The 26767-nt window shown below is 43.5% G+C and overlaps 1 protein-coding gene across 1 annotated transcript in view; it reads left to right on the forward strand.

The window, feature by feature from the left end:
- Positions 1 to 26767, forward strand: part of LOC148523023 (uncharacterized) — a 111700-nt gene that overhangs the window by 52357 nt on the left and 32576 nt on the right. The window contains exon 4 of the mRNA XM_088473295.1: positions 10919 to 11053. Within this exon, the coding sequence (XP_088329421.1) occupies positions 10919 to 11053 (135 nt within the window). The remainder of the gene's footprint in view (positions 1 to 10918; positions 11054 to 26767) is intronic.

The following is a 26767-nucleotide window of genomic DNA, read 5'->3' on the forward strand; positions in this document are numbered from 1 at the left end:
CATCCCCCAAAACATCTGCACCTTTATACAAGACCACATACAGTGTATAAGATTGATTTCCGGTGACAGACAGTAAAAACAATTATTGTCAGAGGAAGGATTACAATGTAATTTGGGGGTTAGGTATGAATGATGTAACAGTTTGTACAGCATTTCAGCATAAGTCTTGGACACCAATTGTGAGTTTGAGCTCACAGCAGCTATCCCAGTCCATTAAGCCAAGGCCCAATGTGTTTGATCTAAGTCAATTTAATGATGATCGTTTTTCTAACTGTGAGATGTGGAAAGAACTGAATAGGATCTAAGACACAGTGCACCATCAAGAACACAAGTCTTATCGATTTTTGTAAAAGCAGAAACCACTTTGGCAATATAACTAGAAACCTGAAAATAAGTAAAAAGGGGGATAAATAGTGTTTAGAGCAGTGTTGGCTAACCTTGACACTCCAGCTCTTATGGAACTACATAACCCAGCATGCACTGCTACAGGTTTGCTATTAGGGCATGCTAAAACTGTGGCAGGGCATGCTGGGATATATAGTTCCACAACAGCTGGAGTGTCAAGTTTAGCCAACACTGGTTTAGAGCGACGGCAGAGTGAGCGCACGCCGGTGTAAAGACGCCCACTTTTCTTTATTTAGCACACGTCATCTCCAGGAAGTGTATGATTAATCAGTAACATCGAGAGCCATCGGAGGTGCTTGCAGAGCTTGAGGTAGACCCAACCCTGCTGCGATCACTGCAGGCTGAAATACAACCAAGTGACATGTACAATGATGCCTCCTTGTTAATTATGCACATCCTAAAAACAGCGTTTTGACGCTCAGACACGCCTGTGTTGACACGTCCACCACACCATTTTCCTGGACCTTCCCCTGTCACTACTCACAAACGGCACTATCTTTCTCTCACTGAGTGTTCCATCTGTGAGCTATGAGCGATCACCTCTCTATCACACAGACTGATTCGCACATGTGTATTTTGCAGAATATGCATGCTCAGATGGGCAAATATCATCCATAGCGAGCGATCGCGGCTTAGTGTCCGGGTCTGAATCAGCCCCAGAGTATCCTAGGAAAACTGACCATATTATTCATATGGCAATGGCCCAAGTATTAGAGGGGAATATGTCACCATGTAAGAAAATCGCTTTTCACATTTTTAATTAAAGTAAGAAAATTAGTATCATAGAGAGATGAGATGGGAAGTGTAAACCAATATCTTTTAAAGAGGAGGTGGTTCATTGACAGGGGAAATTACCTGACCAACCCACACGGGTCTTCCTGAAAAATGCTAAAGCTACTATTTTGGACTTGTTAATTAGAAAACCCGAAGTATAATTATAAACATCTAAAGTGCATAAAACTGCTGGGATTGCTTCTCTAGGATTATGAAAATATAACAGTAAATAAATTTCCCAGCACCTATAGTGATGCCCTGCTAAACTGAGGTCTTAAGGAAATACCTGATTAATGGGTTTAATGTGAGGTTGAAAAGGAGGGGTGAAAGGGGACAGCTCTGTCTGGTCCCACAGTAAAGAGGAAAAGGATGAGTATTGAGTCCATTTATTGTAAGAAAGGCCAAGGTGTTACATGGTCACAGTGTCTGCAGGACAAGAACAAAATCTGCCCCAAAACCCTGAATGTGGAATACTCATAGCAAGTGGGACCATGACACTCTATCAAATGCCTTATCGGCATTGCAGCTCTCCACTATATTACTATGGGCTCCAGTCATATGAGTGTGTGTCATGGCTGCAATCAGATGGTGAACATTGTGCACAGAAGAGCGACACCTCACAGATCCTTTCTAAGAGGGATGAATTAATTTTGGAAGGATAACCTGGAGTCTGAAGGCTAGAAGCCTAATAAAATAATCTTGATTTAACAGGATAATAGGTCAATATAACTAAAGCAACTCCCCCTCCCCATCTATGACCATCACCTACTCTGTTTTAACTTATCAATCTCTCCTTCCACTACTCTACCTCCTAAATCCACAATCACAAAGCATAATATTGAGGTTATTGACACCATTTCCTTTTCTTCCCTGCTTGACTCACTTCTCTCCCTTAACCGCTCTCTCCTGCCCTGAACATGCTGCTTCCCTGCACAATGACTCACTTACTTCTGCTCTTGACTCTTTTGCTGCAGTAATCACTACTCACCCTCACAGACACACACCTCATCCCTGGCCTTCCAAATGCAAAAGTGCTGAGGAGCCACCAAGCAATAGTAAAAAAGATCAAACTCTAAGGCAGACATTCTCCATTTCAAATTTATGTGCTCATCCTACAGTGCTGCCTTTTCCCTCTCTAAACAGTCATATTCCATGAACATCATCTCCTCCCAGTCCTCAAATCCCCAGTGCCTCTTCACCACCTTCAACCCCCTCCTCGTCTCCCCTCCTCACCCACTGTCCTTGACTTTGCTACCTACTTTACATTTAAAATTTATTTCATATGTCAGGACATCATATTCAACCAGTCCGCCAGCTCTCCACCTCCTCATTTTCTGAATCACCCATCCCCATACATGTTACCAACTCTGAAATCCTTCTCCCCTGCATCAGGAGAGGAGGTCATGGCCCTCATCCGGTCCTTTCCCACTTCCACCTCCCCCCTTGAGCTTATCCTCTCCCGCCTCCTCTGCTACCTCTCTGCATGCTCCCATGTTACCCACATCTGTAACTTTTCCCTCTTATCAGACTCTGTCCCTTCTGCATTTGAACATGCCTTTGTCTCCCACATTCTTAAAAAAATTGTACCCTTGACCTTAGCATTCTCTCTAGCTTCCAACCCATCTCTCTCCTGCTTTTGCCTCCGAATTCCTTGAGCATATTTTTTACAACCACCTCACCACCTTTCTTTCCTCCCACTCCCTCTTTGACCCTTTTAAATCTGGCTTACAGTACGTGTCCATCAAGGTTTTGTTATTAGACCTCTCCTGTTCTCCCTCTTTACATCCACTCTAGGTGAACTCATCATCTCCTTTGACCTCCAGTATTATCTATATGCTGATGATACTCAGATCTACATTTCATCCCCTTTCCTCCCCTGACCTCTCCCCCTCTCTACTGATTTGCATCTCCAACTATCTCTCTGCTATCTCTTCCTGGATATCCCAGTGATTTCTTAAACTTAATATGTCTAAGACTGAGCTGATAGTCTTCCCACACTCCCACATAACTTAATTTCCCACAATTGTTTTATCAATTGATGGCACAACTATCATCATGGACTCATCCCTCTCCTTCAAACCACATATCCAGTACCTCTCACAGTCCTGTCATTTTCATCTCAAAATATTTCCAAGATCAGACCCGATCTTACCCAGGATGCTACTAAAACCCTCATACACTCACTGGTCATCTCCAGATTGGACTACTGTAACCTCCTCCTATTTGGCCTCCCCAATTCCCATCTTTCTCCTCTACAGTGGTGCTGCTTGGCTCATCTTCAACTCCAAATGCTCTACATCTGCCTCCCCTCTTCTACAAGCCCTCCATTGGTGCCTCTTCTCTTTCAGAACCCAATTCAAGGTTCTCATGCTTGCTTACAAAGTCCTCCCATTAACATCTCTGATCTCATCTCCCATTACTCTCCTGCTGACCCTCTTTGTTCAACTAATGCATGCTGCCTTTCATGCCAACTAATTACTTCCTCCTCCTCATGCCTCCAATATTTTGTCCGTGCTGCTCCCCACCTTTAGAACTCTCTCCCTCCCTACATCAGACTCTCTAACTCACTACAATCACTCAAATGGGCTCTGAATACCCACTACTTTATTAAAGTCTTCCAGCTCTCATCCTAACTTGCTGCTACATGTTACTTCCTCCCTGTCTAACCCATCTGTGTCACACCTGTTTGTCTGTCCCTCCCTTTTAGAATGTAAGCTCTTATGAGCAGTGCCCTCTACCCTCTTGTGCTACTCCATACTTCACTTTCATCTACTTCTTACTTCCCACTAGGGCACCTAACGCTTGGTTGCTTATGCTCTGCTGCTTATGTGGGGGATATGGTTGCTAATGTAGCTATGTATATTATCTATGTCTTTATCCTGCATTGTTTTGTATTGTACTGTACTGTAAGTTACTGGCCACCTATTTGTTTAAGTATTTTGGAAGGTACTGCAGAACACTTGTGGCAATAAATAAATAAATAAAAATATTAATAATTAATAATAATAATAATAATAATAATAATAACACCAACTAGGGATGGGAATTTTGTTTAGGAAGTATAATTATTTTGGCATTAGTAAAGCCAACAGGAGGGTCATTATCAGCCATTATGGAGTTATATAAGGACATTAGAAGAGGTAACAATAAAAGGGGCCAATATTTTGTAATATTCTGTTCCAAAACTGTCTGGGCCTGGTGCTTTGCTATTATGTAAGTCTTTATGACCATGGAAGATTCCACCTCAGTCACTGGGGCCATCAGATTATCCCTGTCAAGGTCAGACAGCCAAGGAAGTTCAGCAGTCTGAAGAAACTCTATTCCTAATTTTGGATTATCTAGAGGTGCCTTATATAAGAATTTATAATATTCCAAAACTGCATCAGAAATGTCTCAACTAGTCGAGCACCAGAAGTGCAGCAGATATGACTGATATGGGCTGGTTTACGTTGGGTGATAATGACATTTGCTAAAAGATTTCTGGACCTGTTATCCCAGCAAAAATATATATTTATTTGATAATCAAGGTTAGGTTGGGCTCTTTCTGCACACAATTTGTCATATGACTGTGGTACCTCCTTAAATACCTGATGGGTAACCTCAGTGTCATCGGTCTGTAAAGCCGAATACGCGGCTGCCAGAGCATCACTTATAGTCTGGAATCAAATTAATAATTGATTATTTTTAACTGAAAGATATGTGATGACATGACCCCGGATCATAGGCATAGATATGGTTTAAAATAAATTAAAATCATCCAGGTGTTCCAGATTGTCATCCATATCAATTGCAAAATGTTGTATTAGATACTGTCTAAAATCTACAGAGGAAAAAAGGTATGCTGAAATTCGCCAATTGAATGACTTGGTTTGGAGAGTAGCCAATTATATGGAGAAACATGTGGGGGCATGATCAGAAATTGCTATATTACCAATCCCGTAATCAAATAACCTATTCAGTAAAATAGTAAGGACTAGCTAAAAATAAAATCCTGGAAAAGGCTTGGTGGGAGTGGGAATAAAAGATAAAGTCTCTAGCAGTAGGATGTTGATATCTCAACGGATCTATAAGTTAGAAAGAGCTCTGCAGTAATGTAAGTGCCGAAGGTGTGCTGCCTCACCACCTACCTGAGGACCTGACTTGTCTAGTGTAGGAGATAATGGAGTGTTGAAGTCACCATGGATAATCAGTGTGCCCGCAGCCTAATATTGTAAATTTACATAGATATCTGTAAAAAAGCAAGCATTAGGACTCATGGGTGCATACAAATTATCTAACATAAAATGTTCCCCCTCTAGTTTAAGCTTAAGAAAGATAAATAAGACCTCAAGGTCCAGCAGGCTATCAACAATAGTATATTGAACCCTAATAATAATCAATAAAAGTACCCCTCTTTTTTTGTTGTAAAGAAGGCCAGCTGACAATCTTCTATCCATGAATCCCGTAATACATTGGGATCCGCTAACTTCCAGTTAGTCTTCTGAAGGAGTACCACATCAGGGGCTAAACTTTTCAAAATAGTGTCAGGGTTCAGCCTAGGATCTGAAATCTCTTACCTCTGCACCGACTTCCTCTGACTTCTCATGCAATCAGACGTTTAGTGCAGTGATGAATGAGGTGCTGAGCATTCTAACTTAGGTGCTTGTGAACTTCCATGGTCGGCTGTGTGTGTTATGTATCGTAATTTCCATAATGGGTGCTGCCATGACAGTTCCTCTCATGTGACAGTATTCCAACCAATGATAGCATGATCTCGGTCAGCTGACGCTGTTTTCCAATCATCGGCTACCCCTGGGTATATATCCGGCTCCAGAACTCCAGGAAGTTGCCTGATCAAAAATTCTCACTCCTAGTGTACTAGTAGAGTCCTTTTTCCAGGAATCCTTGGTTCTCATGTTCTGACAATAACCTGTGTGCCTAATCTCCAGTGTTAACTTTGAGTGACAGTGCAATTACATCTCTGCCTGTGTATTGGTTCCAGTGTCTCCTTTGAGCAAACAGTGTAACCAACATCCCTGCTTGTGCATAAATTACAAGTCTTTTCCAGAGCAGCAGTGCGTTTACATCGTTTCATGGGTGCTTTATCTCCAGTAACAGTGTGATTACATCTTGAGTGCTATCTCATGGTACAAAAGGGCATCAGCATGCCACTCCCTGTGTATCCCTTGAGTGCCACCCTGTGGAGCAAAAGTGTGTCCGCACACCTTTACCTGTGTATTCCTCAAGTGCCAACCCATGGTGCAAAAGTGTGTCTGCATGCCACTACCTGTGTATTCCTCGAGTGCCATCCCATGGTGCAAAAGTGCATCAGCCCATCACTTCCAGTGTACTCCTCAAGTACAATTTGAAAAGTACTTCTCAAGTTCCATTAGATTGTGCAAAAGTGTGTCAGTATGCTATTCCTGGAGTGCTCCTCAAGTACCATCCTCTGGTGTAACCCTTTGTGTAACAGTGCATTTGTTAGGCACTTCAACTGGGCCATTAATATCTTCAGTCTCTATTCCCACGGATCTTGGATACCTGATCAAAGGACCGCAACCTGCTTGCAGGATGCAGATAAACCCATTTCCTGCTTGGAGGGGTCACTGGAGAACAACTCTCTGCAGGTTAGACTCCGCACCATTGACAAGGTCTCATCAACATCCAAGATCTGTGGATGAGGAGTTCTGATATCCATGCCTCTCACCCCAAATTCTTCCTCAGTAGGGGATTCCACAATGGCATACCTGACAAAGAGCTTGTACTTTTTTCCATTTAATAGGAATATTAAGATATCTGACATTTGTAAGACAGGAATTTAACCAAATATTAAATTATGTTTGTGGATACCTGGGTACTATTTAATCTGGACATAATTTAACCTATCCCTACCCACCTGATCCTGCAAAAGGTAATTATTTTTGAGGTGCCTTCTACCATCCCAGTGAGCAGAGAGAGCATAGTCTTAAATTGCACAAAAAGAAACATAGTGCAAAAAAAGACCTATATTAATAAAGAAGAACTGTAGATGGACAATGACAATCATTTACATTTTGGAAATAATAGTCACTATCATATAGTGACGTAGTGTGCAAAATAACTATACAAATGGATCAAAAACCAGTCATGGTCATGGAAACCATTTTCAGTAGCACAACCAGAAGGGTTGTGAAACAGAAACCATTATAAATGTCTGCCGTGAAAAAGAGAAAAAAATAATAGCATTTATTTAATACTCTACAGAGTCCGTAGATATCAAGAAAACATTGATTTGGGTCAAAATTATCCAGAGCATTTGGCAAGCATCCATAAGAAACACAAAAGTGGACCATGCAACCAACTAGTTAAACTTGTTCCACATCCGTCAACCCACATCATCCATTTGAGAATTTGAAGCAGATGAGGATAGAGTCCAGGAAATTCTGTGCAGCAGTAGGAGAATCAAAGTAGTGTGGTCTGCCATAGCGAGAGATATGGAGTTTCACAGGGTACAAATAAGTCACAGCAAACACCAGGTTGGTAAAGAGAGCTACACACTAAAGAGCTCTTGAGATACTAAAAATCTTGAAAAAGAAGGAGCTTTTCACCTTTGTCAGTTAAGCCAAGATGTTTCTGATAGGTTTCTAGAAGACCAAACTTATCTGCATAATTTAGGATGTTCATTATCACAGGTCTTGGTCACTGCTGGTCATAAGAATGATCTGAGCCTATGCAATGGACATGTTCTAGCACCGAGAGATGCATAGACGTTGGGCATCCCAATTCCTTGGGAAGCCAATGTGTGACAAAGTGATCCAAGTCTCTTGGCTTCACCACCTCAGATAAACCAATGATGTGTACATTGTTTCTTCAATTGCAGTTTTCTTAGTCCTCCATTTTATCTTGCAAGGGGGAGATAAGGGATTTCTGAGAATGAAGTTGAGCTTGGTCTTTCTTCAGTTCATCTTCCACTGTGGATATACATTGTTCTGTCTCATCCAACCGATAGGTATGATTAGTGAGTTGTGACATTTCTGAGTCTATGGTCTCTTTGAGGCCTGCCACTTCAGTGTCCAATTCTGAGAAAAGTAAATGGTAAAGTTCTTACAATTTTATGTGTATGGCGGTTTAGACCCAGATGGGTCAACAGAATCTCCCAGGGAACTTGGCCCAGCAGGTGAAGGTGGGGGATGGCAGTAGAAATAACAGGTCTTTACCCGTTTGTGGTCTGGTCCCCCTAGCACCACAGGGTTCTTTTGCTAAAAATCTTTATCGCAGTGAAACATAGAGATTCCCCATGAAAAGAGTGTAAGTGTAGCTGAAAACTCAACAGATAAGTCGTTGTTGGAAGAAGACACTGAATAGGCTAGTAGCAGGGAAATCTCTGTAGCAAGGAATTCAACTAAATTGACAGGCTGTTAAAATGAAAACTGGACTCCTAGCATCCATGCGACCAGTGACACTGGGGGGTCAGACGGAAGCAGCTTTTAGAAACATAAAGTGGTGGATGTAATAGTGGGCCAGGTATTATTCAGAAATGTAAGAAACAGGTAAGCAGGGTAAGCAGCCCTTTTTCAGAGTGTAACTGACTGCCATTATACATCAGTTATAAAGAACTGAATAGAATCTGCACTAGCAAGGTTGTTGTAGGTCAGCTAGATGAAAGTGAGAGATTTGTGCTGATGTATACATGCAGAATCCAAAGTAGCAGACGCTTGCGGGCAGAGGATGGCAGGGAGCAAATAAACTATGGAGATTAGACTGTGCTCACCTCCCTGTGGCTAATGTCCAATAGCTTTTGGGTTCTGGATTACTTAGGCCATTTAAGGGTTTTTTTTATGTTCCTGGCCAAAAAAGCAGGTTGCAGCTCCAAGATGTTGGCTGTGGGAAAGCAGAGTGCTGCTGGAAGTGGCTGTTAGGTGGGAAGGGAGCAGCACTACCCTTCCAGAGGACCAGAGGCCAGTGGCTGAGAGGTCCAGTGTGGCCAGGCCATTCACGGAGCCTAACAAGTGGGTTGGAGAGCATGGAGACGTGTAAATGTACTGGCAAGATGGCGGTAGCCACCTTGCAGCAACGAAGTTGGATTCATGCAAATATAATGTTACCAGGAGATGAATCAATGCTACTGCAGTGCTGCTGACTTAAATAAATACTAGTGCTAGTATCAGTACTTCCCCTATTGTACAGCCATATGTCTGTGACTATATGCCACTGCTAGTATCTACTCTTCCCCTGGTGTACATCCGTGTGTGTCTGTGACTAATTGCTAATGCTGCTACCAGCCCTTCTCCCGGTGTACATCCATGTGTCTATGACTATATATTAATGCTGGTATCAGCCCTTCCCTCGGTGTACAGCTGTGTGTTCGTGACTATATGATAATGCTAGCATCGCCCATTCCCCTGGTGTACAGCTGTGTGTCTATGACTATATGCTAATGCTGGTATCAGCCCTTCGACATTTGTACAGCCATATGTCTGTGACTATATTCTAATGCTGGTATCAGCCCTTCCCTTGGTGTACAGCCAGGTTTCTGTGACTATTTGCTAATACTGGTTTCAGCCATTCCCCTGGTGTATAGCCATGTGTCTATGACTATATGCTAATGCTGGTACCATCCCTTCCCCTGTTGTACAGCCATGTGTTGTGACTATATGCTAATGCTGGTATCTGTCATGCTTGGAGGCTGTTTATTGAAATCTGAGGCCTGAGGTTGCGGGAAGAAGCAAAGGTGAGGGGCAAGGATGTATGATCTCTGAATCCACTGGTCTTGGTCATTCGCTTGACCCAGTCAATGGTGCAGAATCTAACCCACAGTGAGGTGTTCACCAGAGACCCCTCCGAGCAGGATATGGGCTTGAGATGCACCCTGTTAGCAGGTCATGGTCCTTTGACTAGGTGACCAAGCCCCGCAGAGAATAGAGAACCAGATACCCATGGCCCATAAGAGAGTGCCGGAATGGGCACATGGGAAATATTGGGTAGGACCCCTGGCTAGGGGTTTCGTACTTGAAATGCTCTATCAGGCTTGCTATAGTAGAAGCGAAGTGAAGGCGCGGGGCCTGGATGTATGATCTTCGCATCCACAGGTCTTGGTCATTGGCTAGACCCAGTCAATGGTGTGCGGAATCTAATCAACAAGGAGGTGTTTGCCGAGTGGGATATGGGCTTGAGCTGCACCCTGTACGCAGGTCGCGGTCCTTTGACTAGGTGACCAAGCCCCACAGGGAATAGAGAACCAGATAACTGTGGCCCAAAGGAGAGTGCCGGAATGGGCACATGGGAAATACTGGGTAGGACCCCTGGCTAGGGGTTTCGTACTTGAAATGCTAGTAGATATTATTACAAGTCACACTGGTCTAGCAGGCTTGCTATAGTAGAACTCACCCTGGGATGCGACTGGGCACACACTATACCGGAGTGCTGGTAGGAGAGATGCAGTGACTAGGTAAAGAGCATACAGACTGTGATGATTAGGATCATGAAGTCACAGGTTATTCTGGGGGTACATGAGTTACTCTACCAATTGAGCCCCCTGTCCACATGCAAATGGTTCTAAGGTCAGCATTGATGGATCTCTGTAATATTAGCGATTCTTTAATCACTATAAAGTATTCTATGAGTTTGTGGCATTTTGATTTGTGCACATGACTTTGTAATATAATTTTAGTCACTGATTCAGTAAAATAAAATTCTATCCAATTATCGTAGCTGAACAGTCTATAAAATTTATATATATTTTGCTTTACTAGTGACCCATTTACTTACCTTTTTATTTTAGTGTCTAATAGAAAACATCGAACATGTCCTGCAGTCACAATATCAAAGCCAAAATGTAAGACAGACGATGACTGCAAGCCTTATTTGAAATGCTGCTTGTCATGCTGTACATGGAGCTGTCAGCTGCCTCGGGAAGGTAAGAGATAGAGATCACTCACAAGATGATCAGATAATATTGTATGAACATGAAATATCTATATTTTTATATTTTTGAATTAGAAGAAAGAAAACATGAATACATATCACGGAAAACAATATTGTCATTGTTTAACATCATTTGAGAGGTCCATTGAAAATAAAGACTGTGAATAAAAACAAAGTATTTGGTGATTATCTATAGGTGTAACCGAAAAGTATACATGTAATTAAAAACACACATCAAATAAAAACAATATTATATAACCTTGAGTAAAGGTAACAGAAAGGGGGTGGGAGTAGTTGATGAAAACAAACCATTGAGCAATCAGATATAATCTACCAAAATCAAAATGGAAGGGTGTTATTGTCGTGAAGTTATACCATGATGTTAGTTGTATCGATGTGTTAATGGTGGATTTAACTAGAAACCTGAAAAAAAATAAAAAGGGGGATAAATAGTGTTGGGAATTGAGTTTGAAGCTGTGAATAAGTATAAGGGGAGAGGGTATCGGGGTCTAAGTATTAATAAACATAGCGCAGCCTGAAAATACCAATTGTGAACTATTCTAGAGGAATGTCCATCCTAAAAGTCTGCATTACCTATTAATGGAAGGAAAAGACATGTTAACAGCATTAACTTCTGATGTGATCAAAGCGTTTGCCAGGCATCCCAAGTACCACAAAGCAATAAATTATCAGGAAGATGGGTGGTGCCCCACAGGGTGGGTATGAAGGAGACTATCAAACTTACTAATGGCTATGTTTAATTAAATATTTATTTTTAATAAATGGGGAAACATCTGGAGGGCATAGAGCAGCTCATTCAGACCAATTCACAGTGCAGCACACTTTCACAGGCAACAGATGTCAGGTATGCAAATTCCACGATCGCATGGCCAGGGTTAAGGACGCCCTCTATAATATCTTAGAGAGCGATGGCAGAGTGATCGCACATCGGTGTAATGACGCCCACTTTTCTTTCTTAGCACACGTCATCTCCAGGAATGGTATGATTAATCAGTAACATCGAGAAACATCAGAGCTGCACGCAACCCTTGAGGTAGACCCAACCCCGCTGCAATCACTGCAGGCTGAAGTACAACCAAGTGACGTGTACAGTGATGCCTACATGTTAATTATACACGCCCAAAGAACAGTGTTTTGACGCTCAGACATGCCGGCATTCACACATCCACTCCACCTTTTCCTGGACCTCCCCCTGTCACCACCTACAAACGGCACTATCTGTCACTCAAATGAGTGGCCCGTCTGTGGGCTACGAGCGATCACTTCTCGATCACACAGAATGGTTCGCATATGCGTATTTTGACACATATACATGCACAGACGGGCGATCGCGGCTTAGTGTCCGGGTCTGAATCAGCCCCAGAGTATCCTAGGAAAACTGACCATATTAATCATATGGCAATGGCCCAAGTATGAGAGGGGAATATGTCACCATGTAAGAAAATCGCTTTTCACATTTTTAATTAAAGTAAGTAAATTAGCATCATAGAGGGATGAGATGGGAAGTGTAAACCAAAATATTTTAAAGAGGAGGTGGTTCATTGACAGGGAAAATTACCTTACCAACCCACACGGGTCTTCCTGAAAAATGCTAAAACTACTATTTTGGACTTGTTAATTAGAAAACCAGAAGTATAATTATAATCATCTAAAGTGCATAAAACTGCTGGGATTGCATCTCTAGGATTATGAAAATATAACAGAAAATAAGTTCCCCAGCACCTATAGTGATGCCCTGCCAAACTGAGGTCTTAAGGAAATACCAGATTAATGGTTCTAATGTGAGGTTGAAAAGGAGGGGTGAAAGGGGGCAGCTCTGTCTGGTCCCACAGTAAAGAGGAAAAGGCTGAGTATTGAGTCCATTAATTTTAAGAAAGACCAAGGGGTCACATGGTCACAGTGTCTGGAGGACATTAACTAAATCTGCCCCAAAGCCCTGCATGTGGAATACTCATAGCAAGTGGGACCATGACACTCTATCAAATGGCTTATCGGCATCGCAGCTCACCACTATATTACTATTGGCTCCAGTCATGAGTGTGTGTCATGGCTGCAATCAGATGGTGAACATTGTGCACAGAAGAGTGACACCTCACAGATCCTTTATAAGAGGTATTAAATAATTTAGGAAGGATAACCTGGAGTCTGAGGGCTAGAAGCCTAATAAGAATTGTAAGTCTTGATTTAACAGGAATATAGGTCTATATAACTAAAGCAACTCCCCCTCCCCATCTATGACCATCACTTACTATGTTTTAACTTATCCATCTCTCCTTCCCCTACTCTACCTCCTAAATCCACAATTACTAAGCATAATATTGAGGCTTTTGACACTGTTTCCTTTTCTTCCCTGGTTGACTCACTTCTCTCCCTTAACCGTTCTCTCCTGCCCTGAACAAGCTGCTTCCCTGTACAATGACTCACTTACTTCTGCTCTTGACTCTTTTGCTCCAGTAATCACTACTCACCCTCGCAGATGCACACCTGAACCCTGGCCTTCCAAATGCTCCAGATACCTGCAAAAGTGCTGAGGAACCGCCAAGCAACAGTAAAAAAGATCACACTCTAAGGCCGACATTCTCCATTTCAAATTTATGTGCTCATCCTACAATGCTGCCTTTTCCCTCTCTAAACAGTCATATTTCGAGAACATCATCTCCTCCCAGTCCTCAAATCCCCAGTGCCTCTTCACCACCTTCAAGTCTCTCCTCTGTCAACCACCTCCTTGTCTCCCTTCCTCACTCACTGTCCTTGACTTTGCTACCTACTTTTAATCTAAAATTAATCCCATATGTCAGGACATCATATCCAACCAGTCCCACAGCTCTCCACCTCCTCCTTTTTTGAAATCACCGCTCCCCATACATGTAACCAACTCTGATATCCTTCTGCCCTGCATCAAGAGAGGAAGTCATGGCCCTCATCCGGTCCTCCCCCCCTTCCACCTCCCCCCTTGATCCTATCCTCTCCCACCTCCTCTGATACCTCTCTACTTCTGCATGCTCCCATCTTTGCCCACATCTGTAACCATTCCCTCTCATCAGACTCTGTTCCTTCTGCATTTGAACATGCCCTTGTCTCCCCCATTCTTAAAAAAAACCTACACTTGATCTTAACATTCTCTCTAACTACCAACCCATCTATCTCCTGCTCTTGCCTCCAAATTCCTTGAGCATATTTATACAGTTGCCTTACCACCTGTCTTTCCTCCCACTCCCTGTTTATCCTTTTCAGCCTGGCTTACAGTAGGTGTTCCCCAAAGTTTTGTTCTTAGACATCTCCTATTCTCACTCTATACATCCTCTCTAGGTGAACTCATAATCTCCTTTGACCTCCAGTATTATCTATATGCTGATGATACTCAGATCTACCTTTTCTTCCCTGACCTCTCCCCCTCTCTACAGATTTGCATCTCCAACTATCGCTCTGAAATCTGTTCCAGGATATCCCAGTGATTTCTTAAACTTAATATCTCTAAGACTGAGCTGATAGTCTTCCCACACTCCCACATAACTTCACTTCCCACAATTTTTTTATCAATTGATGGCACAACTATAATCCTGGACTCATCCCTCTCCTTCAAACCACATATCTAGTACCTCTCACAGTCGTGTCATTTTCATCTCAAAAATATTTCCAAGATCAGACCCAATCTTACCCAGGATGCTACTAAAACCCTTATACACTCACTGATCATCTGCAGATTGGACTACTATAACCTCCTCCTATTTGGCCTCCAAAATTCCCATCTTTCTCCTCTACAGTGCTGCTGCTTGGCTCCTCTTCAACTTCAAATGCTCTACATCTGCCTCCCCTCTTCTTCAATCCCTCCACTGGTGCCTCTTCCCTTTCAGAAACCAATTCAAGGTTCTCATGCTTGCTTACAAAGCCATCCCATTAACATTTTTGATCTCATCTCCATTTACTCTCCTGCTGGCTCTCTTTGTTCAACTTATGCATGCTGCCTTTCATGGCAATTAATTACTTCCTCCCACTCACACCTCCAAGACTTTGTCCGTGCTGCTCCCCACCTTTAGAACTCTCTTCCTCCCCACATCAGACTCTCTAACTACTACAATCACTCAAACGGGCTCTGAAGACCCACTACTTCATTAAAGTCTTCCAGCTCTCATCCTAACTTTCTGCAGCATTTTACTTCCTCCTTGTCTAACCCATCTGTGTCACACCTGTTTGTCTGTCCCTCCCTTTTAGAATGTAAGCTCTTATGAGCAGTGCCCTCTACCCTCTTGTGCTTCTCCCTACTTCACTTTCATCTACTTCTTACTTCCCACTAGGGCAGCTAACACTTGGTTGCTTATGCTCTGCTGCTTATGTGGGGGATATGGTTGCTAATGTAGCAATGTATATTATCTATGTCTTTATTCTGCATTGTTTTGTATTGTACTGTACTGTAAGTTACTGGCCACCTATTTGTTTAAGTATTTTGGAAGGCACTGCAGAACACTTGTGGCAATAAATAAATAAATAATAATATTAATAATTAATAATAATAATAATAATAATAATAATAATAATAATAATAATAATAATAATAATAACAACTAGGGATGGGAATTTTGTTTAGGAAGTATAATTATTTTGGCTTTAGTAAAGCCAACAGGAGGGTCATTATCAGCCATTATGGAGTTATATAAGGACATTAGAAGAGGTAACAATAAAGGGGCCAATATTTTGTAATATTCTGTTCCAAAACTGTCTGGGCCTGGTGCTTTGCTATTATGTAAGATCCTTCTGACCATGGAAGATTCCTCCTTAGTCACTGGGGCCATCAAAGAATCCCTGTCAATATTCCAAAAATACATCAGAAATGTTACCTGACTCAACTAGTCGAGCAGCAGATATGACTGATATGGGCTGGTTTACGTTGGGTGTTAATGAAATTTGCCAAAAAATTTCTGCACCTGTTATCCCAGCAAAAATATCTATATCTTTGATAATCAAGGTTAGGTTGGGCTCTTTCTGCACACAATTTGTCATATGACTGTGGGACTTTCTTAAAGACCTGACGGGTTAATTCAGTGTCATCGGCCAGTAAAGCCGAATACGCGGCTGCAAGGGCATCACTTAGAGTCTGGAATCAAATTAATAATTGATTATTTTTAACTGAAAGATATGTGATAACATGACCCCGGATCATAGGCATAGATATGGCTTAAAACAAATTAAGATCATCCAAGTGTTCCAAGTTGTCATCCATATCATTTGCAAAATGTTGTGTTAGATACTGTCTAAAATCTACAGAGGAAAAAAGGTATGCTGATATTTTCCAATTGAATGACCTGGTTTGGAGAGTAGCCAATGATATGGAGAAACATGTGGGGACATGATCAGAAATTGCTATATTACCAATCCCGTAATCAATTAACCTATTCTGTAAAATAGTAATGACTAGCTAAAATGTAATCCTGGAAGAGACATGGTGGGAGTGAGAATAAAAGTTAAAATCTCTAGCAGTAGGATGTTGATATCTCAATGGATCTATAAGTTAGAAAGAGCTCTGCAGTAATGTAAGTGCCGATGGTGTGCTGCCACACCACCTACCCTGAGGACCTGACTTGTCTAGTGTATGAGATAATGGAGTGTTGAAGTCACCACGGATAGTCAGTGTGCCCTCAGCCTAATATTGGAATTGCACATATATATCTGTAAAAAAGAAAACATTAGGACTTATGGGTGCATACAAATTATCTAACATAAAATGTTCCCCCTCTAGTTTAAGCTTAAGAAAGATAAATCAGACCTCAAGGTCCAGCAGGCTATCAACAATAGCATATTGAACCCTAGTACTAATCAATAAAAGCACCCCTCTTTTTTGTTGTAAAGAAGGCCAACTGACAATCTGCTATCCATGCATCCCGTAATACATTGGGATCCCCTAACTTCCAGTTAGTCTTCTGAAGGAGTATCACAACAGGGGCTAAACTTTTCAAAGAGTTTTAGGGTTCAGCCTAGGATCTGCCATCTCTTATCTCTGCATCGGCTTCGTCTGACTTCTTATGTGGTCTGACGTTTGGTGCAGTGATGGGTGAGGTGCTGAGCATTCTGCCTTAGGTGCTTGCAGACTTCCATGGTCGGCTGTGTGTGTTGGGGATCGGAGTTCCCATCATGGGCGCCGCCATGACAGTTCCTCTCATGTGACAGTATTTCAATGAATAGTAGCATGATCTCGGTCAGCTGTTGCTGTGCTCCAATCATCTGCTACCCATGGGTATATATCCGGCTCCAGAACTCCAGGAACTTGCATGATCAATAATTGTCACTCCTAGTGTACTAGTAGAGTCTTTGTTCCAGGTTCCCTTGGTTCTCATGTTCTGTCTCCAGTGTTTCTTCGAGCAATACTGCGACCAACATCCCTGCCTGTGTGCCTAGTCTCCAGTGTTTCCTTTGAGCGACAGTGTGATTACATCTCTGCCTGTGTATTAGTTCCAGTGTCTCCTTTGAGCAAACAGTGTGACCAACATCCATGCCTGTGTATAAATTACATTTATATTCTGGAGCAGCAGTGTGTCTACATTGTAGCCTGGGTGCTTCATCTCCAGCGATAGTGTGATTACATCTTGAGTGCTATCTCGTAGTGAAAAATGGTGTCAGCACACCACTCCCTGTGTATCCCTTGAGTGCCACCCTGTGGTGCAAAAGTGCATCTGCATGCCACTACCTGTGTATTCCTCAAGTGCCACCCCATGGTGCAAAAGTGTGTCTGCACACCACTACCTGTGTATTCCTCAAGTGTCATCTCCTGGTGCCCAAATGCATCAGCCCATCACTTCCAGTGCATTTATCAAGTGCCATTTCCAAAGTACCTCTCAAGTTCCAACCGGTTGTGCAAAAGTGCATCAGTACACTATTCCTGTAGTACACCTCAATTACCATCTTTTGGTGTAACCCCTTGTGTAACAGTGCCTTTGTCAGGTGCTTCCCCTGGTCCATCGATATCTTGATCTCTATTCCCATGGATCTTGGATACCTTGTCAATGGACCATGACCTGCCTGCAGGGTGCAGCTAAACCCATATCCTGCTTGGAGGGGTCACTGGAGAACACCTCCCTGCCAGTTAGACTCCGCACCATTGACTAGGTCTCATCAACGTCCAAGATCTGTGGATGAGGAGTTCTGATTTCCATGCCTCTCACCCCGAATTCTTCCTAACTAAAGACCACAACCCCTCAGTAGGGGATTCCACAATGGCAAATCTGACAAATAGCTAGTACTTTTTTCGATTTAATAGGAGTATTAAGACATCCGACATTCTAAGACAGGAATTTAACCGAATATTTAATTATGTTTGTGGATACCTGTGTACTATTTAATCTGGACATAATTTAACCTATCCCTACCCACCTGTACCTGCAAAACGTAATTATTTTTAGGTGTCACAGAACAGGCAAACTTGCATGTTTTTCATACTCAAAAAACTCTCAAGATTTAAGTTATCATCCAGGTGTTTCCAGTTTTGAAAATACAACTCGATCAATTTATTATTGCGAGAGTTTTCCTGCTAAATTCTCACATTTTCTAAACTCTCACCCTAGTACATTTGGCTGCTAGTGTGTAAATACCTATAAAAATTGATCAAAAAACTGTCATGGTCATGGAAACCAATTTCAGTAGCACAACCAGAAAGGTTGTGAAATAGAACCATTTATAAATGTCTGCCATGAAAAAGAGAAAAAAATAATAACATTTATTTAATACTCAACAGATTCCATAGCAATCAAGAAAACATTTATTTGGGTCAAAAATAACCACTGCATTTGACAAGCAGCATAAGAATTACAAAAGTGGACCATACAATCAACTAGTTAAACTTGTTCCACATCCGTCAACCCACATAATCCATTTGAGAATTTGAAGCAGATGAGGAGAGAGTCCAGGAAATTCTGTGCAGCAGTAGGAGAATCAAAGTAGTGTGGTCTGCCATTGTGAAAGATATGGAGTTTCACAGGGTACAAATAAGGCACAGCAAACACCAGGTTGGTAAAGAGAGCTACACACTAAGGAGCTCTTGATATACAATAAAATCTTGAAAAAGAAGGAGCTTATCACCATTGTCAGTTAAGCCAAGATGTTTCTGATAGGTTTCTAGAAGACAAACCTTATCTGCATAATTTAGGATGTTCCTTATCACAGGTCTTGGTCAGTGCTAGTCATGAGAATAATCTGGGCCTATGCAATGGACATGTTCTAGCACCAAGGGTTGCATAAACATTGTGCATCCGAATTCCTTGGGAAGCCAATTTGTGACAAAGTGATCCAAGTTTCTTGGCTTCACCACCTCAGACAAACCAATGATGTGTACATTTTTTCTCCAATTGCAGCTTTCTTCGTCCTCCATTTTATCTTGCAAGGGGGAGATAAGTGATTTCTGAGAATGAAGTTGAGCTTGGTCTTTCTTCAGTTCATTCTCCACTGTGGCTATTCATTGTTCTGTCTCATCCAACCGATGGGTATGATTAGTGAGTTGTGACATTTCTGAGTCTATGGACTCTTTGAGGCCTGCCAGTTTAGTGTCCAGTAATGAGAAAAGTAAATTGTAAAGTTATTTTGCCTTTTATGTGTATGGCGGTTTAGACCCAGATGGGTCAACAGAATCTCCCAGGGAATTTGGTGCAGCAGGTGAAGATGGGGGCTGGCAGTAGGAATAACAGGTCTTTCCCCCTTTGTGGTCCGGTTCCCCTAGCACCACAGGGTTTTTTTTGCTCCAAAATCTTAATCGCAGTGAAACATAGAGATTCCCCATGAAAAGAGTGTAAGTGTAGCAGAACACCCAATAGAGAAGTGGGTGTTGAAGAAGACACTGAATATGCTAGTAGTAGGGAAGTGTCTGTAGCAAGGAATACAACTAAATTGAAAGGCTGTTAAAATTGAAGCTGGACTCCTAGCCTCCATGCGACCAGTGACAATGGGGGGTCAGATGGGAGGCAGATTTTAGAAATGTAAAGTGGCGGAGGTAATAGGGGCTCAGGTTTAATTCAGAAATGTGTTAAAACAGGTGAGCAGGGTAGCAGCTGCAGCCCCTTTTCAGAGTGTAACTGACTGCCAGTATAAATCAGCTATAAAGAACTGAATAGAATCTGCACTAGCAAGGTTGTTGTGGGGCAGCTAGATGAAAGTGAGAGATTTGTGCTGATGTATACCTGCAGAATCCAGAGTAGCAGACGTTTGCAGGAAGAGGATGGCAAGGAGCAAATAAGCCATGGAGATGAGACTGTGCCTACATCCTGTGGCTAATGTCGAGTAGCTTTAGGGATCTGGATTACTTTGGCCACCCAAGTATTTTTTTAGATATTGTCCCATCTGCAGGTTGCAGCTCCAAGCTGGTGGCCGTGGGAAAGCAGAGGGCAGCTGGAAGTGGCTGTTAAGTGGGGAGGGAACAAAACGATCCTCCCTGAGTACCGGAGACCAGTGGCTGAGATGTCTAGTGTGGCCAGGCCACTCACGGAGCCTAATAAGTTGGTTGGAGAGCATGGAGACCTGTGAATGCACTGGCATGAAGGCGGCAGGCCATTGAACATTGAAGCAGCGAGGTTGGATTCCTGCAGGTATAGTGTCACCAGGAGGTGAATCAATGCTACTGTAGTGCTGCAGGCTTATATAGATAATAGTGCTAGTATCAGTATATATTCCACTGCTAGTATCTGCCCTTCCCCTGGTGTACATCCATATGTCTGTGACTATATGCTAATCATGGTAACAGACCCTTCCCCTGTTGTAAAGCTGTGTGTCTGTGACTATATGAGAATGCTGGTATCAGCCCTTCCCCTGGTGTACAGCTGTGTGTACATGACTATATACTAATGCTGGTATTAGCCCTTCCCCTGGTGTACAGCTGTCTGTCTGTGACTATATGCAAATGCTGGTATCAGCCCTTCCCCTGGTGTACAGCTGTGTGTACGTGACTATATACTAATGCTGGTATTAGCCCTTCCCCTGGTGTACAGCCGTGTGTCTGTGACTATATGTTAATGCTGGTAACAACCCTTCCCCTGGGGTACAGCCGTGTGTCTGTGACTAAATGCTAATGCTGGTATCTGCCCTTCCCCTGGTGTATAGCCGTGAGTCTGTGACTATATGAGAATGCTGGTATCAACCCTTCCCCTGGTGTACAGCTGTCTGTGACTATATGCTAATGCTGGTATCAGCCCTTCCCCTGGTGTACCGCTGTGTGTACGTGACTATATACTAATGCTGGTATTAGCCCTTCCCCTGGTGTACAGCCATGTGTCTGTGACTATATGTTAATGCTGGTATCAACCCTTCCCCTGGGGTACAGCTGTGTGTCTGTGACTATATGCTAATGCTGGTATCAGCCCTTCCCCTGGTGTACAGCCGTGTGTCTGTGACTATATGGTAATGCTGGTATCAGCCCTTCCCCTGGTGTACAGCTGTGTGTCTGTGACTATATGCTAATGCTGGTATCAGCCCTTCCCCTGGTGTACAGCCATGTGTCTGTAACTATATGCTAATGTTGGTATCAGCCCTTCCCGGGGGTGTACAGCCATGTGTCTGTGACTATATGCTAATGCTGTTATCAGCCCTTCCCCTGGTGTACAGCTGTGTGTGTGACTATATGCTAATGCTAGTATCAGCCCTTCCCCTGGTGTAAAGCCGTGTGTCTGTGACTATATAATAATGCTGGTATCAGCCCTTCCCCTGGTGTACAGCTGTGTGTCTGTGACTATATGCTAATGCTGGTATCAGCCCTTCCCCTGGTGTACAGCCATGTGTCTGTGACTATATGGTAATGCTGGTATCAGCCCTTCCCCTGGTGTACAGCCATGTGTCTGTGACTATATGCTAATGCTGGTATCAGCCCTTTCCTCTGGTGTACAGCTGTGTGTCTGTGACTATATGCTAATGTTGGTATCAGCCCTTCCCCTGGAGTACAGCTGTGTGTCTGTGACTATATACTAATGCTGGTAATCCTTTTTTATTGAAAATTTTGCAGCGTATAAATAAATACATAAAAATACTGCACTTCAACAAAAACTTTGGCATATAAACATGCTCAACAAGATTTTTATGATCCAAACATACTGGCTCTATTAATACTCTCAAAGAGCCACCAAAAGGATAAACATCATAAACATAACAAAACACTCGCTCCACCCAAACAAGACAATGTGTAAGCCATCACCCTTCATCAATACAAAATCTAACACAATAAACACTAAATACTACTTCAAAAGACCTTATTTATCACCAACACTATCTCCATAACAAAGAAATGTGAAGGAGCTGTTTAGGCGTATGAAAATCATTCCATACAAAAAAAAAACAGAAAAGTCCAAAATCTACTACGGAAGTGAAAAGGAAAGCTTCAATCCTATAGCATGAACAGGAAAAGGACTATCCACCACCCTCTAAGGGGGATTCAGGTGCCTCCATCTCCTCAACCACCCAACGGCATCCAGTCTTCTCCTGTCCATCACCATCAGAGTCTTAACCTCCTGAAGAATATTATACGCCACCACCTCACAGGGAAGGAATTTGCTTCTAGTTGTTACTAAGCACCGTGCGTTCCACGTGTGATACCTAACAACTAAGCTGACTACAAAAATAGTGACCAAATCATAATGCCCATACCCTTTAAATGCTCCGTAAACCCACTCAGGGTAACTGAGCCCCGAGAGGCATGGAATGCGTAAGGCGCTTGAAACCTTCTTATAAATCTCGATGTTAAAAGGACATTCAAGCAGGAAGTGGTCCATGGTCTCCTCCTCCCCTAGACATTCCTCCCGTGGGCAGCCACGATCAATGGTGCTTCTCCACCTGATGTGCCCTCTAACATAGAGCCTTCCTTGAAAAGAGAGCCAGGCCAGGTCCCTGTACTTCAGTGGAATCCTCTCTGAACAAATCAAAGAGATCCCATCTGAGCAAACCTTGCCTGGGCAGTCCCTTAATGACAGCGGGGCATAGAAGTGAGCCCGCAAAATGCCTTTCTCCAACTCCCTCCTAGAAAGGGTTTTGACATCACCCGCCACTATTCCCCATTGCCTTGTCACTATCAAGCACAGGATGACATAGATCGGAAGACTGCCAGACCTGCCTGTGAAGGCTTTAACATGGCCACCGTCATACCAGAGTTCAAGGAAAGGAGACACCCAGGCCTTAAAACTCTCTACCCACCATGGAGTAGTCTCCAAAAACAGACTTCCAAGATTCAGCTTAATAAAAGTTGTGGCAAAAAATACCACTGGATTGACCATACCCAATCCACCTTCATTCCTTGGTCTGTTGGTTATGCCCCTCTTGACAATGTTCATCCCGTTCCCCCAAAATAAAAGGAAGAACAGGGACAACACTTTAGACCACAAAGATTGTGGCAAGAAACACACGTAGCTGACATAAAGAAATATAGGAACCAGGAAGGTTTTGCACAGATGAACCCTTTACCTGTAAGAGAACTGCCAAGTTCTCCAGGACAGCACTTTCCTGTTGGCTTCCTCTATCCTCCTTTCCCAATTTCGAGTGGCATAATCACCACGATCAAATGTGATGCCTAGAATTTTTATCTGAGGACTGGCCCCGGGGAGGCTGTCCAGAAGGTGAAATTCATCACCTTCCTCCCCCATCCAGAAAGCTTCACATTTGTCCTGGTTTACTCTGGAGCACGAGGCTTCAGAGTAGTCGGAGATCAGGTGTTCTAAGCACTGTGCCTCTGCCACAGAGGACAAGACCACAGTGACATCATCCGCGTAGGCCACTACTCTCAATGGAGCCTCTGGGCCCAGCTGCACCCCTCTCAATGCACTACAACCAATCCTCCTTACGAAGGGATCAATTGAAAATATATATAAGAGCGGGCTCAGGGGGCATCCCTGATGGACACCAGAGTCAACCTTGAAAGCAGGGCCCACCCAACCATTGACAAGCGGGAAGCTCTCGGCCTGATTGTACAAAGCACGAAGCCAATCCACCACCCTCACTGGAAAACCATACCATTCCAGAACAGCCAACAGGTACTTGTGGTTCACCAGGTCAAAAGCCTTGGACTGGTCCAATGCGAGTAAGTTCTTGCCCCATTTTTCAGCAGAACATCGCTCCACGGCCTCCCGGACACCAAGGACAGTACGAAACGTGCTACGGACCTTCATGGTGCAATGCTGAGACGAGGAAAGTAACATCCCGGAAACTTCCATCAGCCGATTAAACAGTATTTTTGCCAAGATCTTTCTGTCCGTATTGAGAAGGGTGATGGGGCGCCAGTTTTCAATATGGGAGGGGTCCTTACCTTTTGATAACAATATGAGGGCAGAAGACCTCTTGGAGGGATGGAGCGACCCCTCACCCAGGCATTCATTATAAACCTCGATAAGGCGCGGAGCCAAGATGTCCTTGAAAGCTTTAAAGAATTCGGATGTTAAACCATCCGGTCCTGGAGATTTTTTAATAGACAAACCGTCTATAGCCCTCTTGACTTCTTCCACCGTTACATCATCACCCAAGGAGTCGAAGGAGGCATCAAGCTTCTCCAGCCCCAGTGTTTCCCTCAGAAAGGACTCCATCCTCTCTCTAATGAGCGGTGGCTCAGACAGAAGGTCTGAATAATAGGACCTGATGACCCCCAGGATGCCATCCCTATCTTTACAGAGAGTACCCTGCCCATCATATAGGCCCCTCACCTTTCTTAGATCGACCGACTTCCTGCAACTCTGGTAGGGATCAGGCGAGTGGTATTTACCATAATCCCTCACCAAAGTCAAGGAAGTCAGACGATCATATTGGAGCTCCCTCAGCTGGGCTTTCACCCGGGAGATATCCCCACTATCTCAACACTCAGAGATCAGGAAATCAAGTTTCTTTCTCAAACTCTGGTAGATGCATCTTTTTTTCAAGTTTTTGTGTGCTACCAGCCTCTGGAAAAGCCTCCGAGTCCTTTTTTTGCACTCTTCCCACCACTCAGACCTAGACCAACCAGCCTCCAGAAGTGTCTCCTGTAGTTGGAAGAAATCCCTAAAGGACTGGCTAACACTCTCTTCTTTCAGAAGTTCAGAGCTCAAACGCCAAAGGCCCCACTCTCTCTGAGGAGTTTCCGAAGCATTCAACGCGACACTCAGGAAAACGTGGTTGGAAAATTCTACAGCCCATACCTCAGGAGGCAGGGTTTTGGAACTTTCCTTAACAAAAAAACTGTCTATCCTTGACCTACGACTACCACAATGATATGTGTAACCCGTGGGGTCTGGACTATGGCGAATGTGCACATCGACCAGACCTGCCTCTCTAACCATACTAACTAAAAATCTAGCATCATAGCCCAGGGTTGACTTTGCACCCCCCCTGTCTTTGGGCCTTACAATGGCATTGAAATCACCACCAAAGACAACTTGCCGGGCTGTAAAAAGGAATGGTTTTATCAGCCCAAAGAGGCACTTCCTATCCCAGGCCGACTGCGGTCCGTAGACGTTAATTAGCCTGAGATCATGCCACCTTAGGCTAACATCCAAAACAATACTCCTACCTACCTGTAATTCTATAATCTTGTGTACAGTTATCATTTCGGTAAAAAGTACCGCCACCCCACCGTACGGCTCGGCCGCAAGAGACCAGTAGGACGGCCCGCTCCTCCACTGGCTTTTGGCCCTATGGAGAGTGGACAAGTCCCCTATCCTGCTCTCTTGCAAAAACAAAATATCAACATCAATCGTGTTGAAAAAAGTGAAAGCCATGAAACGAGCTCGTTCGGAAAAAACGGAAGCCACATGAATGGTGGTGCATCGTATGGGGTGGGAAGCCATAGTTCTAGATTATAGAGATAGGGCCCCATTTCACTTTCACTTTGTCGTGCAAGAAGACTCCCACCCCCGAAGAACCTTCTTGTTTACAGGGCACCTCAGGAGTGATACCCTCACCAGTCGATGACACAACCAAACACTCGCCCTCCACCACATCCTCCATAGAAGGTACAATATCCACAGTTGATTCACTTGACCTATCAGCCCCAACCACAGACACCGACCTCTCTTCCTCAACATCCTGCATATCCCCATCAGCCAGAGGGCCAGAGACAGGATCCGGATGATCAGGGTCAGGATCCGGTGGCTTTGGATCCACCGAAGTGACCGGAACACCTAGGCTTAGAGGGATCTTTCCAGAGGAACCCGAACTTATATTGAGCTCAGGAGTTTCCTTCATGACATCTGGCTCTCCTATAGAAGCAACTTTTTCGACTCCCCCCACTTTCTCTGACCCCGATAATTCAAGGTTTGATAAATCCCACTCCAAACTACAGCCACGCACCACATTTTTGGACTTTACCGTAACCTTGCCCCCTTGTTTCTTTCTAGTTTTTGCCTTGGCCCCTTCCGCAGCCTCACCAAAGGCGGTCTTCTTAATGACCCTTTTTCTCTGAGAGGCCCTAGACCCTTGGACCAACTCTCCATTCTCCTGCATTCTCACCTCCTCATACCTCACCTCCTTTTCCTCCTCTGCCTCATCTTCAGCCAATGAGAAAGTGAATCTATTTGACAGTTGAATGCTCTCCTCTTTTGGCCCTACTCTTCTCTTTCTGGATGACGACTATTGAGAAGGAAGACTCTCCCTTCTCTACCGGCACTTCTTTTTGGACCTTAGAGACCACCTGCAAACCTCTCGTACCCTTAACCACCTCAACCTCATTGTCACTCATTATACTTTCTCCTTCTCTTAGCAATACCACAGG

Source organism: Taudactylus pleione, unplaced genomic scaffold, assembly GCF_031769625.1.
Source record: "Taudactylus pleione unplaced genomic scaffold, aTauple2 ptg000134l, whole genome shotgun sequence".
Taxonomy (NCBI): Eukaryota; Metazoa; Chordata; class Amphibia; order Anura; family Myobatrachidae; genus Taudactylus; species Taudactylus pleione.